The 16980-nt window shown below is 48.0% G+C and overlaps 1 protein-coding gene across 1 annotated transcript in view; it reads right to left on the reverse strand.

Annotated features, from left to right (window-relative positions):
* Positions 1-750: 750 nt before the first annotated feature.
* MPHOSPH10 (M-phase phosphoprotein 10) overlaps positions 751-16980 on the reverse strand; it is a 40435-nt gene continuing 24205 nt past the window's right edge. The window contains exons 8-11 of the mRNA XM_029575780.1: positions 12034-12144; positions 11431-11538; positions 9477-9710; positions 751-1007 (exon numbers count right to left, since the gene is read on the reverse strand). Coding sequence (XP_029431640.1) covers positions 858-1007; positions 9477-9710; positions 11431-11538; positions 12034-12144 — 603 coding nt within the window. The 3' untranslated portion in view covers positions 751-857. The remainder of the gene's footprint in view (positions 1008-9476; positions 9711-11430; positions 11539-12033; positions 12145-16980) is intronic.

Here is a 16980-nt window from a genome sequence, read left to right on the forward strand (position 1 = left end):
ATGTAACCTTACCAGGTCATCTTTCACAATAGATGATTTCACTCACACACAAGCTAAATTTTCTCTTCCTAACGTCATTTGCTAACATTCATAAGCATCACCCTCATACATATCCAAATTACTTTCTCACTTTCTTACACAAAGTTCCCAGGTAAGATAAGAGAGTTTTTCTAACACTGACATTCATCAAGCTTTAATAAAAGTAAGGAATAGAGGATTAACCTTGCAATTATGTTACCCATCACATTAATGGCTGGAAAAAAGAAAGTCAACTGAATTAAGTGCAACATTACCATAGAAAACTAATTCCTAAATATTATTATTGAAAATAAAGTACTAGACCACCTCTAACCCAGCACATTGCATACCCCCACCCCTCCAGATACTTTAAAAAGCAACAACTGACAGGAATGTATTTTCCTGCCTTTATACTGCTCCCTGTCTTCCAAAGATGTCTTGCTTGTTCCTATCCGAGTTGGTCTTCCTCCTGGTGCTTTTTTTCATTCGTCATTATGTTCATTTTTTTGTTTTTCTGTTCATCTCTCTTCCATTTATTTCTATAAATCTCTGTCCTCTGATTCTTGACCTCTCTCCCCATATCCTTCTTGTTATTATTTGTCATTTATGCTCCTGTTTACCAGTAGCTCTTATACTCCAATCCCTCCTCCCCATCCTTAAGTCCATTTCCCTTACCATCCCCCTCCCCCAACACATGCAGGCATCTTTAAAAACAAAATGCAAACCCAGGCAAATGTTCAGATAACTATTTATTATAAAATAAACTGTGTGATTTACACACCCACTGTGAGACAATTTTTTTGAATGGTATGTACAAGATGGCCTTAAAAAATGATGTGTTATAGTTTAAGTTTATGAGCAGAAAGTATTTGTTGTTTCTTGGATTTCTTCTGTTCTACTTTGGCAACTTTAAGCTGTGATCTGACTTGATCTTGTAGCTGAGAAAAAAATGCTTGTGATGACTTCAAAGCTTTATCCTTCCCTTGGTCCTGTAATAAAATAAATAGTTTATTTATTTAGATATTTATATTCCGCTTTTCGGCACTTCAAAGCGTACATCAAAGCGGATTACATTCAAGTACTATAAGTGTTTCCCTATCCCCACAGAGCTTACAATCTCTTCCAAGACAGTAGTTATCACTGCATATTTTCCTAATCAACAGTAAAAATTCTATAATCAATAGTCTAAGGGCCACTCTGGCTGGGGACAGCATTGCTCCTTGAACTCATCAGCAATGCTGCTCTGGCACTAGGAGATATTTGCTATCAGGGTGACAGGATGGTGGAGATTGCCCAGATTGCTTGTAGGCATAGACAGTGGCTCTCACATCCTCATGTGGAGCAGGATGAGGACCTGCCATGAAGATCAGGGACCAAGTCCACTGAAGCCTGTTTAAGAGACCGCAAAATTGCTACACAATGGGTCTAACACAGGTATTCTTAAAATATACTAATCTAATTTTTAAAGTTACATATTTGGTCCAAGTTCAATTTTCTTAATTTCTTAACAGTCGCTTCTGCTTGGCAATTCACTGTCCTCCCCAATAAGGCATGTTATCTTCCTGTAGCACAGGGATAACCAGTTCTGGTCATCAAGTGCTGCAAACAGATCAGGTTTTCAGGATATGCACACGATATTTATGTGCACTGTTTCCACTGTATTCAAATGTGCCTCAGCAATATTCATTGTGGATTTCTTGAAAACCTGGTGAGTTTGTGGCTGTTGGGGACCGGAGTTGCCTACCCTCGCCCCAGCACTTACTTGCCTTCTCACAGATCAGGTGCTCCTTAAAAAAAAAAAAAAACCACGTTCCTCTATAGGAGGCCAGGCAAATTAGGACTGAAAACCTAGAATGATGCTGGTATTTTGGGATTTGTTTAGGTTTTTGCTGTTTAGATAAAGCACAACTTAACATCTGGTAAACACAAACTTTTTGGAGCATATGTGTGGAATTGGTGCTTCAGCAGAGAAGCTTAATTCTCAGAATGTATTTATAAGCCATGCAGAAAAAAAAATAACTGTACCACGAATGCCCATAAAGGAACCAACCACAACAATGCTGATGACGACATGGAGTGTAAGAGAAAATTCAGAAAAAATAAACTCCAATACTTGTGATGGGGCAGCAGTTTGTAGAATACCAGCCAGTTAGTAAAGACACACAGTCTACTTTTTTCCTGTTTCTATAACAGCCTGTACTGTGCAGCATGGAAGCAGTGCCCATCACAGGAAGTTAAGTCTGGGCAAAGGCAGGCTCTGTGACTTGCAACAGGACAATCAGACCCTCTTCAGATTTACAAATCTCTCTTAGCTCTTGAAATTCCAGCACAACTCTCTCTTTAGAGAGACAAGCTGAAAACCAATAAGCTCAATGCCTGTGAGTTTGCTATAACAAGCACAGCTGAAGACTTAGGGGGTCATTTATCAAAATGCTATAAGGCATGTTCGCATGCGATAGCACCATAACGTATGGTGCGATGCAAATCCAAAAAAGAGGAGGAGTTAGGGGCGGGAATGGGCTGGGTTAACCATTGTGAAGTCCTATCGCACGACTTTAACTCCAAGTTTAGCTACACCTTTTTCAGTAGCCTTAAGGCTTCATCGCATTTTGCTCACAGGCCTGTTTTAGTAGCTTTGAAGCTCCCAGAGTACCAGCCTAGCTATCCAGGCCGGGGGAGGGGAGGAGAGAGAGAGAGACCCACCTAGTAACTCGAGGTGAGGTTTAGGTATTAGTGTAGGGGGTTAGGGCCCCTTTGACATTCAAAGTGAAACATACGAACAGAACAGTGCTCTCTTGTGAAGATTTGATGAACCTCGGAGTGAGGAAACTCACCCAAAAGATGAGATTTGTGCAATGTTCTCTCGACCTAGCTTGATGGTACCCAGGTAGTCTGGACTGATTCTTGGTACTACAGGAACAAAAATTAACAGGTAAGAACTAACTTTCCTTTCCCTGTATGTACCCGGATCAGCCCAGACCATGGAATGTACCAAAGCTTCCCTATCCCGGGTGGGACTGAGACAGTCCCGCTCGAAGCACTTGCCGCCCAAAGGAACCAAAAACCGGTGCTTGCACCTTCAGACGATAGTGTCGACCAAAAGTATGAAGGGACGTCCATGTGGCGGCCCTGCAAATCTCTTGCGGAGAGACTGATTGGTTTTCCACCCAGGAAGTAGCTTGAGAACGTAGCGAATGAGCCTTTAGGCCCTCCGGAATTGCCCAACCTTGGCAGAGATAGGCCGAGGAAATGGCCTCCTTCATGCAATAGTGGTCTTACAAGCCGGTTTGCCCCGATTGGGACCACTCCAGAGGACAAAAAGATGGTCCGAGACCCGAAAGTTATTGGTGACCTGAAGATACCCGAATAGGACTCATTTTACATCCAGTTTACGAAGATCGCCTCCAGCGGTACCTGTAACCTCCTCTGGAGAGAAAGCTGGAAGCTCTACCGACTGGTTGACATGGAAGGTGGAGACAACCTTCGGCAATAAAGAAGGCACCGTCTTGAGGGAAACACCTGAATCGGAGAAGCGCAAAAAGGGTTCCCGACAGGACGCTTGAATCTTGGAAATTCGCCGAGCAGAGGAGATAGAAACAAGGAAAACCACCTTGAGCGTAAGGTCCTTTAACGTAGCCCGACTGAGAGGTTCGAACGGGGCAGCAGAGGGCCCGGAAGACCAGATTGAGACTCCACAACGGGCAAGTATGGCGAGCAGGAGGACGCAGGTGTTTGACTCCCTTCAGGAACCGAACCACGTCCGGGTGGTCCGCTAAGGGATGACCCTCGACCCGACTAAGGAGAGAGCCGAGAGCGGAAACCTGCACGTGCATGGGAATTGAAGGAAAGGCCCTTGGAAAGACCCTTCTGTAGAAAAGAAAGAACCGAGACCAGGGCGGAGCGTGCCGAGACACCTGACTCCTCACAAACAGTCTCAAAGACCTTCCAAATGCGCACGTAGGCTAGAGAAGTCGACTGCTTCCGGGCTCGGAGCATGGTGGAGATAACATCCTCCCTATAGCGCTTACGCCTCAGGCTTCACCGTTCAAAAGCCAGGCCGCTAGACAAAAGCGATCAGACTGTTCGAAAAATACGGGCCCCTGCCGGAGCAGACGAGGAAGATGGCCTAGCCAAAGAAGTCCGTCCGTCGCCAGGTTGATGAGATCCGCGAACCATGGCCTGCGAGGCCATTCGGGTGCTACCAGAACCACTGGTCCTCTGTGGAGTTCTATTCTCCTGAGAACTTTGCCCACCAGGGGCCACGGGGGGGGGGGGGGGGGGGGGGGGGACACGTACAGAAGGATGTCCACGGGCCAGGGGAGAGCCAGAGCATCCACGCCCTACGAGCTGTGCTCCCTCCAGCGGCTGAAGAACCGATTGGCCTTGGCATCGCGCAAGGTCGCCATGAGGTCCAGGTGAGTGGGACCCCTCCTGTCGACAATCAGAGCCATGGCTGCTTCTGAGAGTTCCCACTCTCCCGGATCGAGCGATTGGCGACTGAGAAAATCAGCCTGAACATTCTTCTTGCCTGCGATGTGAGAGGCCGCCAGGCAATCCAGGTGACTTTCTGCCCAGGCGAAGAGATGGCTGGCTTCTAGGGCCACCAGGCGACTGCAGGGGTCCCCCTGATGATTGATGTAAGCCACGATGGTGGAGTTGTCGGACAGCACCCTCACCGCTTTGCCGCGTATCAGGGGCAGGAACTCCTGCAGAGCCAGACGCACCGCCCGAGCCTCCAACCGATTGATGTGCCAGCGAGTCTGAGTCAGCAACCAGATCCCCTGGGTGGTCTGGGACAGGCAGACCGCACCCCAGCCCAAGAGACTGGCATCCGTGGTAACTATCGTCCACTGTGGAGCTTGAAGGGGCATTCCCCGGAGAAGATGAGGAAGCGAAAGCCACCACTGCAAGGCGGCGACAGTAGAGCCCAAAAGCGGGAGGACTATGTGAAACTGTTCCAACACCGGCTGCCAACGGGATAGCAAAGCTTTCTGTAACGGTCGCATATGAGCAAAGGCCCAGGGAACTAGGTCAATGGTGGAAGCCATGGACCCCAAGACCTGCAGGTAGTCCCAGGCCGTTGGGAGAGGCAGCGAGAGAAGATTCCGAATCTGGCCAATCAACTTGAGGGCCCTCGCACGAGGTAAGAACACTTTGCCCACTCGAGTGTCGAAGTGGGCTCCCAGGAACTCTAACTCCTGGGAGGGCTGAAGATTGCTCTTGGAAAAATTCACTATCCACCCGAGGGACGCGAGGAGAGCCAATACCCGATCCACCGCCTGTCGGCAAAGAGCCTCAGACTTGGCCATGACGAGCCAGTCGTCCAGATAGGGGTGGACTAGGATTCCTTCCCGGCGAAGGGCCGCCGCCACCATCACATGACCTTGGTGAAGGTGCGAGGTGCGGTTGGGAGGCCGAAAGGCAGCGCCCGAAACTGGAAATCCCAGTTGAAGATGTGGAAGCGAACATACTTCTGGTAATCGTGGTGAATCGGAATATGGAAATACGCCTCTGTCAAATCGAGCGAGGCGAGGAACTCTCCAGGGCAAACTGCCGCGATGACTGCTCGCAAGGTTTCCATGTGAAAATGTGGGACCTTGAGGGCCCTGTTGACCCTCTTGAGGTCTAAGATTGGTCGAAAAGCCCCGTCCTTCTTGGGGACCACAAAGTAAATAGAATACTGGACTGCGCCGAGCTCCGCTTTCGGGTCTGGGACAACTGCCCCAGACCCAAAAGTCTGGCGAGGGTTTGCTCTACCACCTCCCGCTTGAGCTGACCGCAGGGGGAGAATACAAAGAGATCCGGTAGATCACGAACAAGTTCGAAGGCATAACAGTCTCGGACAAAGTCGAGGACCCACTGGTCCGACGTGAGTTTGACCCATTCCTCGAAGAAAAAGGAGAAGTCGCCGCCCAGAAAAGGGACCGAGGAATGGGTCGACTGAACTTCATTGTGTGGCAGGCTTAGGGGTGGAGTGCAAAGACTGGCCCTCGCGAAAGGAACGACGCCCCCGAAAGGGCTGCGACCAAGATTGAGACAGAGAAGAATAACCCCTAGAGGAGCCCCCTCGTCTGCGGGGCGTATACCTCCTCCGTCCCTGATGCGAGGACGTGAGGGAGTAAAGGAGCGTGATTGTTTCGGATGGTCCTCCGGAAGCTTATGAACCTTGTTTTCCCCCAAGGAATCAATAAGCTTCTCAAGGTCCTCTCCAAAGAGCAACTTACCTTTGAAGGGCAACGTGCCTAGCCGTGCCTTGGAGGACGGGTCGGCTGACCAATTGCACAACCAGAGGAGTCGTCTGGCCAAGACCGCTGAGGCCATCGCCTTCGCCTGGATGCGGAGGAGGTCATAGAGCGCATCAGCCCCATATGCGATGACGGCTTCCAGACGTTCAGCCTGCTCCGCCTCTGCAGGCGGGAGGTCCTGGGTGCCGAGTAATTGTTGAACCCACCTGAGACCTGCCCGCTGCATGAGATTGCTGCAGATAGTCATCCGGACCCCCAGAGCCAGGACTTCAAAAATACGTTTCATGTGGGCCTCGAGCTTGCGTCCTGTCCGTCCTTCAGAGCCGTCGATCCCACCACAGGGATAGTGGTGTGCTTGGTGACCGCAGAGACCGAGGAGTCCACGGTGGGAATTTTCAACATATCCAAGCATTCCTCCAGGAGGGGGTGGAACTTATCCATAGCCCACCCCCGGAGTCCCGCTTCGGGAGCCTCCCATTCACGCAAGAGTAGCAACTTGTGCATAAGATGAAAAGGCGCTTGTCGGAGCCCTGAGACCCGCCAGGACTGGGTCCATATTCTTGGGCAAGGAGGCCGTAAGGGTATCCGCAGGGAGTCCCTCCAGCCCCAGTTCCTGGAGGACAAAGGGGATGAGGGGCTCCAACTTCTCCCGCTGGAACATGCGGAGAACCCTGGGATCGTCCCCCTCCAGGGGGGGGGGAAGGGTGCTAGCCAAATCCGAAGTGGGATCGGGATCCGGAAGAACCGGAGCCACCAGGGGGGTCAGGGACAGGGGCCACCCTCGGAACCACCTGCACCCGCACCGACCCCCGAAGGCTCTGCGGCCGGGCAAGCAGGTAATGACGCAGGGCGTGGAATTTTTAGCGGGGGGGGGGGGGGGGGGGGGGGAGAAACGACGACTCTCCTCCTCCTGCAAGCTAGCCAGATAAGATTTATTTATTTTACCGGCATTCATGACACAATCACATCATGCTGGTTTTCAGTTAACAAGGGGTGTAAAACGGCTTGAACATTTAACAAGTGAAGAGGAGCAAAAAGGTTACAATAAAACAAGGGTGCTAGAACTGGGGGAAGAAGGAGACAAGCTAGAGTAACTTTACAGTAGGATGAGCAATTATTTACATAGTGCTAAGGGTCTCTCAATAGTTGTTGTGGTGCCTCAGTTAGGTTCGGGAAAGGCTTGTTTAAACAACCAAGATTTATGCAGGAGGAGGACAAAATCAGATGAAAAACGAGCCCTGGATTTCCCGGGGGGGGGGAGGTCAGGGACCACATACAGGGGGGCCTTGGGGCTCAAATCGGCTCCCCTGCTCCAGGCAGCTCCGAATCGGGAGCTGCCGAAAAACCCAAAATGTCCGCTATTCCCGGGCTTTGCCGACCTGGGAACGGCCTGGCCATGCGTTGGGGATTCAATCCCGAGCTAAATTTGCCTGCCCTGCCGAGGAGGGGCCTTTCTCACCCGGCAGGCAGGCTGAGCAGAGCCCCTTGCGCGATATGTGCGACAAGGGCTGCCCACAAGCAAGGCAGGCTGCTGGCTGTGGCATCTGCAATGAAGAGGAGCCACGCTGAAGAAAAAAAAAAAAGCTAAAAATAGCCTTGATTGGCAGCCCGCCGGCAGGAACAGAGGCAAGGGAGTGAAGCCTGCTCGCTCCTGCCTGTCTGGCTGCCGGTTCGATCCCAGGTAATGGTCAAAGAATAAAATTACTAATATTTTAGAATTTAATTTATTTTATCAATTTTATTATTTCAATTAATTTTTTATTTTTTTTTTTAACTCAGAATGAGCACACAATGGAGCCCTATGCTCCCTAGGCAGCCAGAGGGGGGGGAGACGAAAGACTGGATCACCAGCCTCGGTCCCCATACCTGGAAGCAATCATGGACTCAGGCTATGTTCCGCACAAGGGGTGAAGCCCCCCTGAGTCCGGCAAGAGCCAGGAGATGGGACTGTCTCCTGTACAGAAAAAAAGTTAGACTCCTTCCCTAATTTTTTTTTTTTTTTACAGAAGAAATCCAATCAAGATCCCTAAGGAAGAAGTACTTGCTTGATCCAGAAGAAAGAAAAGAAGGCTGACTAGCCTAAATCAGGAGACAGAAGGGTGAGCTGATCCACCTGCTGGAGACAGACAAATACTGAAGGGTTACAGGATAGGCTCTGTCCTCATATAGGATACCCTTTTCAGTTTTAGTCTGTCTCCACCTGCTGGAAAGGAGGCTCAACCCACGGTCTGGACTGATCTGGGTACGTACAGGGAATGGTATTTTTTAACAATGACCACACCTCTTGCATACTTTTTACTTTTGTAGCTGCTCCTTTCAGTTTTTTTCTAACAATTTTTCTCATGTTATCAAAAAGTTTCCCTTTTGAAAGTTTAGCACGAGAGCCATGGATTTGCATACTGTTCCTCTTCCAGTCATTAATTCAAATTTGATCATATTATGATCACTATTGCCAAGCGGCCCTACCACAGTTACCTCTCTCACCAAATCCTGTGCCAGAGTGACTCACTGCTCTCTTGCAGGCCTATACAGTAAAGCACGGCCGCGGTTACCCTGTTTCTAACCCGCTTTGGACTCACAATTTAGATCATCAAATGTTGGTACCTAATCAAACCAAATCACACTACCTCAACACCTTTCCAAGGTGAGTAACTGAACTGAACTTTTCAACCTTTTTACTTAGGTACATAGCTTCTGGCTACTTTTTTTTTTTTTTTTTTAAATACAAACACTCAGTTCTGCTTACTAGTTGCCTTACAGACTTTTATAAATACACACACTAACTACTGCTTACTAGCTGCCTTACTGACTGACCATTTAAAATACAGTCTAACTTGTTTATTCACTGCCTTACTATTAAAAGCACAAACACACTAAATAATATTCCCAAATAGTTAACTTTGCCTCAATACTTTTGAAAAAGACAATGTCCCAAGCAAAAATTTACTGATTCCTTTCAGCCACCAGCAAGGTGATCCTCTCCTGTCAGAGCTCCCACTGGAATGTGGAGCACAGATATTAAAAGATAAAAAAAGAGCCTGTATCCCCTACTATGTAACTGGAGTCCTAGAACAGGGCATCCCAATCTTGTCCCGGTGATTCCACAGCCAGCCAGGTTTTTCAGGACATCCATAAATAAAATAAAATGCAGAAGCTCGGTTTTAGAAGGTGAATCACCTTATTAGAGAACAAAGCATTCAAAGTATTTCTTACTGTAAGCAAAGTAGCTTTGCCTTCCTTTGTAAGCTTTTTTAATTTGGCTGCTGGGACTTGCTTGTTGAATCTATTTTGTGCTTCTTTGGGTTTTGATTTTTCCAGAAGTTTCTGCCGCTTCTCTCTCTCTCGTAGCTTGACACGTTTCAGCTGCTTCTTCCTCCGTCTTTCCCTTTTTTTGTCTGTGGCCGTCTTTTCTGCATCCGTTTTCACATCACCTGCTTTGTTTTTTTCCTAAGAAAAGGGAGAGATGGCACCTTACCAAGTGTTCTGTGCAAACTGGTTGAGCTGTGATAAAACTGTCTGCAATCACATTCTGAGGCTGTAGGGAGGTCATGCTGTGCACTGCACACCTCACAGCCACCCTGACACCTTCAGAGGCTTGGTATCACTAAGGCTACCCACCCTCCTCCCTTTAGGATACCCAAGATACTTCATCTACTTAAAGGGAAAGAAAAGTAAATAAATATCCTCAATTTAACTGTTAAATGAAGAGCTTGGATGGTTTGGCATGCTGTCTAATCATCAGAATCAAACTAAGAGAACAGATGTATAATTCAATAAGACATTTATATATTCAGAAAATCTTCAATACAATGAACTCATCCAAAAATCTACATATAAACACATTCAAAAGGTTTTACATAGTACATAATTTTTAAAGTAGGATGGTTTTCAATGTACTTATTTACTGTATCAGATTTTGAATGTGTTATATGTAGATTTTAAGATATGTGTTCACGGTATTGAAGATTTTGTGAATTAAAGAACATATAAATGTTTTCTTGAATTATACATCTATTCTCTTGATTATTCTGATACTGAATTGGAGAAATTACTTACCTGATAATTTTGCTTTCCTTAGTGTAGACAGATGGACATATATATAACAAATATATTAAACAAAAGTATGTGCATACATCAGCCAACTTTATAAAATTACCTGCCTCTGCGCATAAACTGAGGGCTATTATATGCATGCAACAATTGTCTAATGCACAAAGTGTGTGTATGTACTTTTCTGAACTAGAAGTATAAGCTATCCAGATCCCTGCATTAAAAACCCATGCGGGTACTAAAACGTGTCCATGTACTTTTGGGGCAGTGATATGTGGTATTTTAAAAACTGTGTATATAGACAAATATACACAAATATAGACAAAACTTTAGGCGTACCTACTTATGCATGTATGTGCTAAATTATCACAAAAAAAACAACTCAATGTAGTAAAAATTGTAAAATCTGAAAAGTTCAAACATGCAAGATTAATAATGTTCTGCAAACCAAATGCTTTTCTGCTGTGATGGCATTTTGAAATGATTTATCTTGCGTGTTATTATGCTGAAGATCTGCTATGATTTATAGCTACTCTCCTTGATGCGGCTGCTGGGTATCAGAAGTGTTTAAAAAAAAATCCTTTTAATGGTGCCTTGCATGTTCCACATTTTTGGACAGCGACTGTTTTCAGCATGATTTGAAGCCTGGTACACCCTTTGGAATGTGGAAACGTTTTGAATGGATTTAGAAATATCCTTTTTGGAATCATGAGGTGCTTCACCTTTACTGTTTTTTGGACTTTTCATATTTTACAATTAAGCATTATTGCACTGAATTTAAAAAAAGAATGGTTTTGAACTAACTGGTATTTTAAGCAGATATTCATAAATAAAATATTTTTAATAAATTTGATGATCTTTTCACTTAAAAAAATAGTCTGACATGAAATATGAAGGGATGATATTCCTCTGCCAGATTATCCAAAACCTTACTCCACCCCAACCCACCATCAGAGAACAGGAGACAGCAGCTGGAAAGGCAGACAAGATAACTAAGTACAAGTTATTGTTTCCCACTCTCTGCTAAACATGGTTTAAGCTGTACACATGAGGTACAAACCCCAACTCAGTCCCTGCTGGAAGACATGTATTGTTACTTTGTAATGGGAGTGCATACTTTGACTTCCTCTGGAGCCAGGAGGGCAGCTTCACTGAGGCTGACTGGCGCTACTTCCTCCATACTTATTGCTGGGAGATTTGAAACAATCTTCACTTCTGGTACAGGCTGGCAAAAAAAAAAAAAAGACGACAAAAATGTAAATTAAAACAGGCACACATGCTCACAATCAACCATGGCTGATATCTATTTCCAGTGATGGTACAGCAGTACAGATATAAAAATAGAACATCAGAAACATAACAAGCAGTGCCACAGGAAGAGTCAATTCTCTTGCTTCGGTCTGCAGTCTTTACTACTACAATTCCATTCTTTTAAAAGGAAATGTCAACCATTTCACCCCTCCCAATTGTTTAGTTTTAGTCTTGTATACATTTCTAGCATATCTGAAATTTGTAACAGAAGCTTGGCTTGGTTTCTCCCAATTTTGCCTGAGCAAATTATACATTAATAAAAGATATTCCGTTAGACATAACGCCCTATGTATCATTGTTAGTGCATACGAGAGAATTTCATGGAATATAGTGCTTTTCTCTTAGCGTAATCTAAATCCATTTTCTTCTCTTGTATTCCTAAACTAGTTAAAAATGTTGACCTACTAACCGGTTTCGGTATGAAGTGGAAGTTAGAAAGAGCATCTAGTTTTAGGAAGAGAGAGTCCATTGTCTTCTGAATCTCCACATGCTTTGGGTTTTCTTCCTCTTCAGACTTTTGCTGCAGTAAAATAGAACAGATCATGTTCGCCATTCATTTTCTTTAAGAGGTTTTTCTCTCTTTTGGTGGTGGAGAGAGTCAGAAGTTTTTCTCCTGCTGCTTTGAGCTTTCAGCTCAGTCAGAACCAGGGCTGGGATCTAGCACTTTGAGCCTCAGTTTTCACCAGCCAGTGGATTCTGCTCCTATTTTACATATCCTCCCCGATTCACTTAGCCCAGTCATTGCAGTTACAGTCCTCGGCTGAGGGCCATGCACCAGGGCTCCTTCCATAACCTTATAATCATGGGTTCTAAATCTGGCCACTAGATATCATCATTGTGATATGTCTGGGACTCCTCCCCCCCTCCCCCCACTTCTACAACATCCCCCCCATCCGATCCAGGAATGGAATACCTGAGCTGGGAATCATATCCAAACTCTTTCACATGGAAGCACACAGCACTGCCACTAGGCCAGCCCTTATTATTTTATCAGAATATTCTTCTAGAATTCTGTATCCATGTCTGGCACAAAACACTGTACATACAGTACACCACCAGTTAGTATGTTATACATCCAAAGTTAGTATTGGAGAAATTACTTACCTGATAATTTTGTTTTCCTTAGTGTAGACAGATTGACTCAGGACCAATGGGTATAGTGTACTCGTGCTAGCAGTTGGAGACGGATCAGATTTCAATCTGACGTCAGCACCTAGTACATATACCCCTGCAGGAAGTGCAGAATCTCAGTATTCTTCCTTGCAAAGCATTATGGATATATGTGTGACTGACCGATTGATTAACTTAATGTGTTTACTCTGATTAGATTGAATTGGTTGATCGACTATAGCTGGAGACCGCCAGTGTCCTCAACCGGAAGCGTCGACACCCGGCAGGGTGGATACCCTATGTTAAGTAAAACATGGCTTACCTTGATTCGATGAACGACCATGTATAACGGCAGCTGAGGGTGGGCAGCTGAGTCCATCTGTCTACACTAAGGAAAACAAAATTATCAGGTAAGTAATTTCTCCATTTCCTAGCGTGTAGCAGATGGACTCAGGACCAATGGGATGTACAAGAGTTACTCCCAAACTGGGTGGGAGGCTGCCCGTGGTCCAATAAGGATTGCTCTTGCAAATGCTGTGTCCTCCCGAGCCTGGACATCCAGACGGTAGAATCTGGAGAAGGTATGGATGGAGGACCACGTTGCCGCCCTGCAGATCTCGGCAGGTGACAGCATTCTGGTTTCTGCCCAGGAAACCGCCTGGGCAGAAAAAAACCACCACCTCTACAGGTCAAGGCCCATTCCACCAGAGGGTGGAATGGGCTTTGATGACTTCTTTGATCCAGCGAGCAATGGTTGCCCGTGAGGCCGCTTCCCCTTGCTTCTTCCCGCTGTGCAGGACGAACAGGTGGTCCGTCTTTCGTACCGGTTCTGACATTTCCAGGTATCTGGATAGTAGTCTGCCGATGTCGAGATGGCGTAGAGACCGGCCTTCTTCCGACTACTTCACACCTTCCATCGTTGGTAGTGAAATGGTTTGGTTGAGGTGGAAGTGTGAGACCACTTTGGGGAGGAAGGAGGGGACCATGCGTAGATGGATGGTCCCCGGGGTGATTCTGAGAAGTGGATCACGGCAGGACAGTGCTTGTAGCTCTGAAATGCGGCGGGCAGAGCATACGGCCAGCAAGAACACCATCTTTAGGGTTAGTAGACGGAGAGACAGGCCTCGGAGGGGTCTGAAGGTGGGTCCCGCTAGGAATTCCAGGACGAGGTTGAGGTTCCACAGGGGCACTGGCCACTTTAGTGGTGGGCGAATGTGTTTGACCCCTTTCAGGAATCTTGATATGTCTGGGTGTGCGGCTATGCTGTCGCCCTTGTTCCTGGGGCCGTAGCATGACAGCGCTGCCACCTGTACCTTGATTGAGTTGAGGGACAGGCCCTTCTGGAGTCCATTCTGTAAGAATTCCAAAATTATGGGGACTTTAGAGGAGTGTGGTTTGATGTTGTGATCTTCGCACCAGGCCTCAAATACTCTCCAGATCCTTATATATGTTAGCGATGTGGAGAACTTGCGTGCTCGGAGGAGGGTATCTATTACTGCCCCCGAGTATCCCTTCTTCCTCAGTCGGGCCCTCTCAATGGCCAGACCGTAAGAGAGAATTGAGCTGGATCCTCGTGAAGGATGGGACCTTGTTGTAGTAGGTCCCTGTGTGGGGGCAGGGGTAGAGGGTCCCCTGCCAGTAGTCTTCTCATGTCTGCGTACCAGGGTCTTCTTGGCCAGTCCGGGGCCACCAGAAGAACTAGACCTCTGTGTTGCTGACCCTTGTGAATGATTGCGCCCAGCAGGGGCCATAGGGGAAAGGCGTATAGGAAGGTCCCCGGTGGCCAGGTCTGTACCAGGGCGTCAATCCCTTGTGACTGTGGATCTCGCCTGCGACTGAAGTATCTGGGTACTTGGGCGTTGGATCTGTTTGCCAGAAGATTCATGTCTGGGGTCCCCCACCGATCCACTATCATCTTGAAGGCTGTGGTTGACAGCTTCCATTCTCCCGGGTTTAGGCTTTCCCTGCTGAGGAAGTCTGCCATGGTTTGTCCTTCCCGGCGATGTGGACGGCAGAGATGCCCTGGAGATTTGCTTCCGTCCAGGTCATCAGGGGGGCTATTTCTAAGGATACCTGTTGGCTTCTGGTTCCGCCCTGCCTGTTGATGTAGGCCACCGTGGTGGCGTTGTCAGACATCACTCTGACCGCTTTGTTTCGAAGTCTGTGGGCAAACCGCAGGCAGGCTAGCTGGACTGCCCGTGCCTCTAATCGGTTGATGTTCCACCCCGACTCGACTTAGTTCCACCGCCCTTGGGCGGTTAGCTCTTCGCAGTGTGCTCCCCATCCTTGCAGGCTGGCATCTGTGGTGAGTAGGGTCCAGGTCGGGGAGGATATTCTTGATCCCCGGCTCATGTGGTTGGACTGCAGCCACCACCTTAGCTGGGTCCGAACTCTGGTCGATAGAGGTAGATGCAAGGTGTAGTTCTGGGATCGTGGACTCCACCGTGAAGGAGTGAGCGCTGCAGGGGTCTCATGTGGGCTCGCGCCTATGGTACCACTTCAAGTGTGGATGCCATTAGACCGAGGACTTGTAGGTAATCCCATGCTGTGGGCCGGGTGGCGCTCAGCAGGATCTGGAGTCGGTCCCGCAGCTTTGATCTCCTTGTGGGGGTCAAGCTGACCTTGTCCTCTTTGGTGTCGAATCAGACTCCTAGGTATTCCAGCGACTGCGATGGCTGTAGGGAGCTCTTGTTTGTATTGACTACCCATCCTAGGCTTTCCAGTAGAGTTATAACTCTGTTGGTTGCTCGGTGGCTCTCCTCCGGTGATTTTGCTCTGATCAGCCAGTCGTCCAGGTAAGGATGAACAGGATTCCCTCCTTCCTGAGTGTCGCCGCTACCACAACTATTACCTTGGTGAAGGTCCACGGTGCAGTGGCTAACCCGAAGGGTAGTGCCCGGAATTGATAGTAGTGATTCAGGACCTTGAAGCATAGGTAGCGCTGGTGTTCCTGATGGATTAGGATGTGCAAGTAGGCTTCCGACAGATCCAGGGATGTGAGATATTCTCCTGGCTGTATTGCATGTATGACTGACCGCAGGGTTTCCATTCGAAATCTTGGGACCCTTAGGTGTCGGTTGACCGACTTGAGGTCCAGGATGGGTCTGAACGTACCCTCTTTCTTGGGTACGATGAAGTAAATGGAGTAATGCCCGGAATTTATTTCCCGTGCTGGTACCGGGGTTATGGCCTCTAGGGTCAGGAGTCTGGTCAGAGTAGCTTCCACTGCCACCCTCTTGAGGGGGTCGTGGCAGGGAGATTCCACGAACTTGTCCGGAGGGGTTCGAAGGAAGTCCAGGTAGTACCCTTCTCTGATGATGGCTAGGACCCACTTGTCCGAAGTTATCTCGACCCATCTGCGGTAGAATAGGGTTAGTCTGCCCCCTATGGCTTTTTCCCTTGGATGGGTTGGCTGAATCTCATTGTGGGGTGCGGCTGGGGCCTGGACCCGAGCTGGTTCCCCTCCTGCTGTGTTTGTTCCAAAAGGACTGGTTCCTGCCCGTAGGGCGGGGCGCTTGGTAGTTGTTCCTGTAAGGGTTGAAGCGCTGTGAGCTTCTGCCTCTGGAGGGCCTGGGAAAGGAACGCTGGTTTCTCTTCGTCTTGTCTTCTGGTAGACTAGGTACTGGAGAGTCGCCCCATCTGTTAGCCAGCTTCTCTAGTTCGCTGCCGAACAGGAGGGATCCCCTGAAGGGCATTCTTGTGAGGCGTGTCTTGGAGGAGGCGTCAGCCGACCAATTTCGCAGCCAGAGTTGTCTCCTGGCTGCCACTGTGGATGACACTCCTCTGGCTGCCGTGCGTACTAGGTCGGAGGCAGCGTCAGTGAGGAAGGAAAGTGCCAGTTCCAAGTCTTCCCCCGGGGTGTTGTTCCTGGCTTGGGATAAACAGGAACGTGTCACCATGGTACAGCAGGTCGCAATTTGTAGAGACATGGCTGCCACCTCAAAGGCCTGTTTCAGTATGGCTTCCAGGCGTCGGTCGTGTGCATCCTTAAGGGCTGCTCCTCCCTCCATTGGTATGGTGGTGCGCTTAGCGACCGCGCAAACTATGGCGCCCACCTTAGGGCACGCCAGAAGTTCCTTGGTTGCTGGGTCCAGGGGGTACATGGCCGATAAGGCTCGACCCCCTTTGAACGAGGATTCCGGTGCATTCCATTCCAGGTCAATTAGCTGTTGTGCCACCTGTAAGAGGGAAAATGGTAGGACATCTGTCGAAGGCCCTCCAGCAGGGGGTTCATTCTAGGTTCCCC

Source organism: Rhinatrema bivittatum, chromosome 13, assembly GCF_901001135.1.
Source record: "Rhinatrema bivittatum chromosome 13, aRhiBiv1.1, whole genome shotgun sequence".
NCBI classification, from domain to species: Eukaryota; Metazoa; Chordata; class Amphibia; order Gymnophiona; family Rhinatrematidae; genus Rhinatrema; species Rhinatrema bivittatum.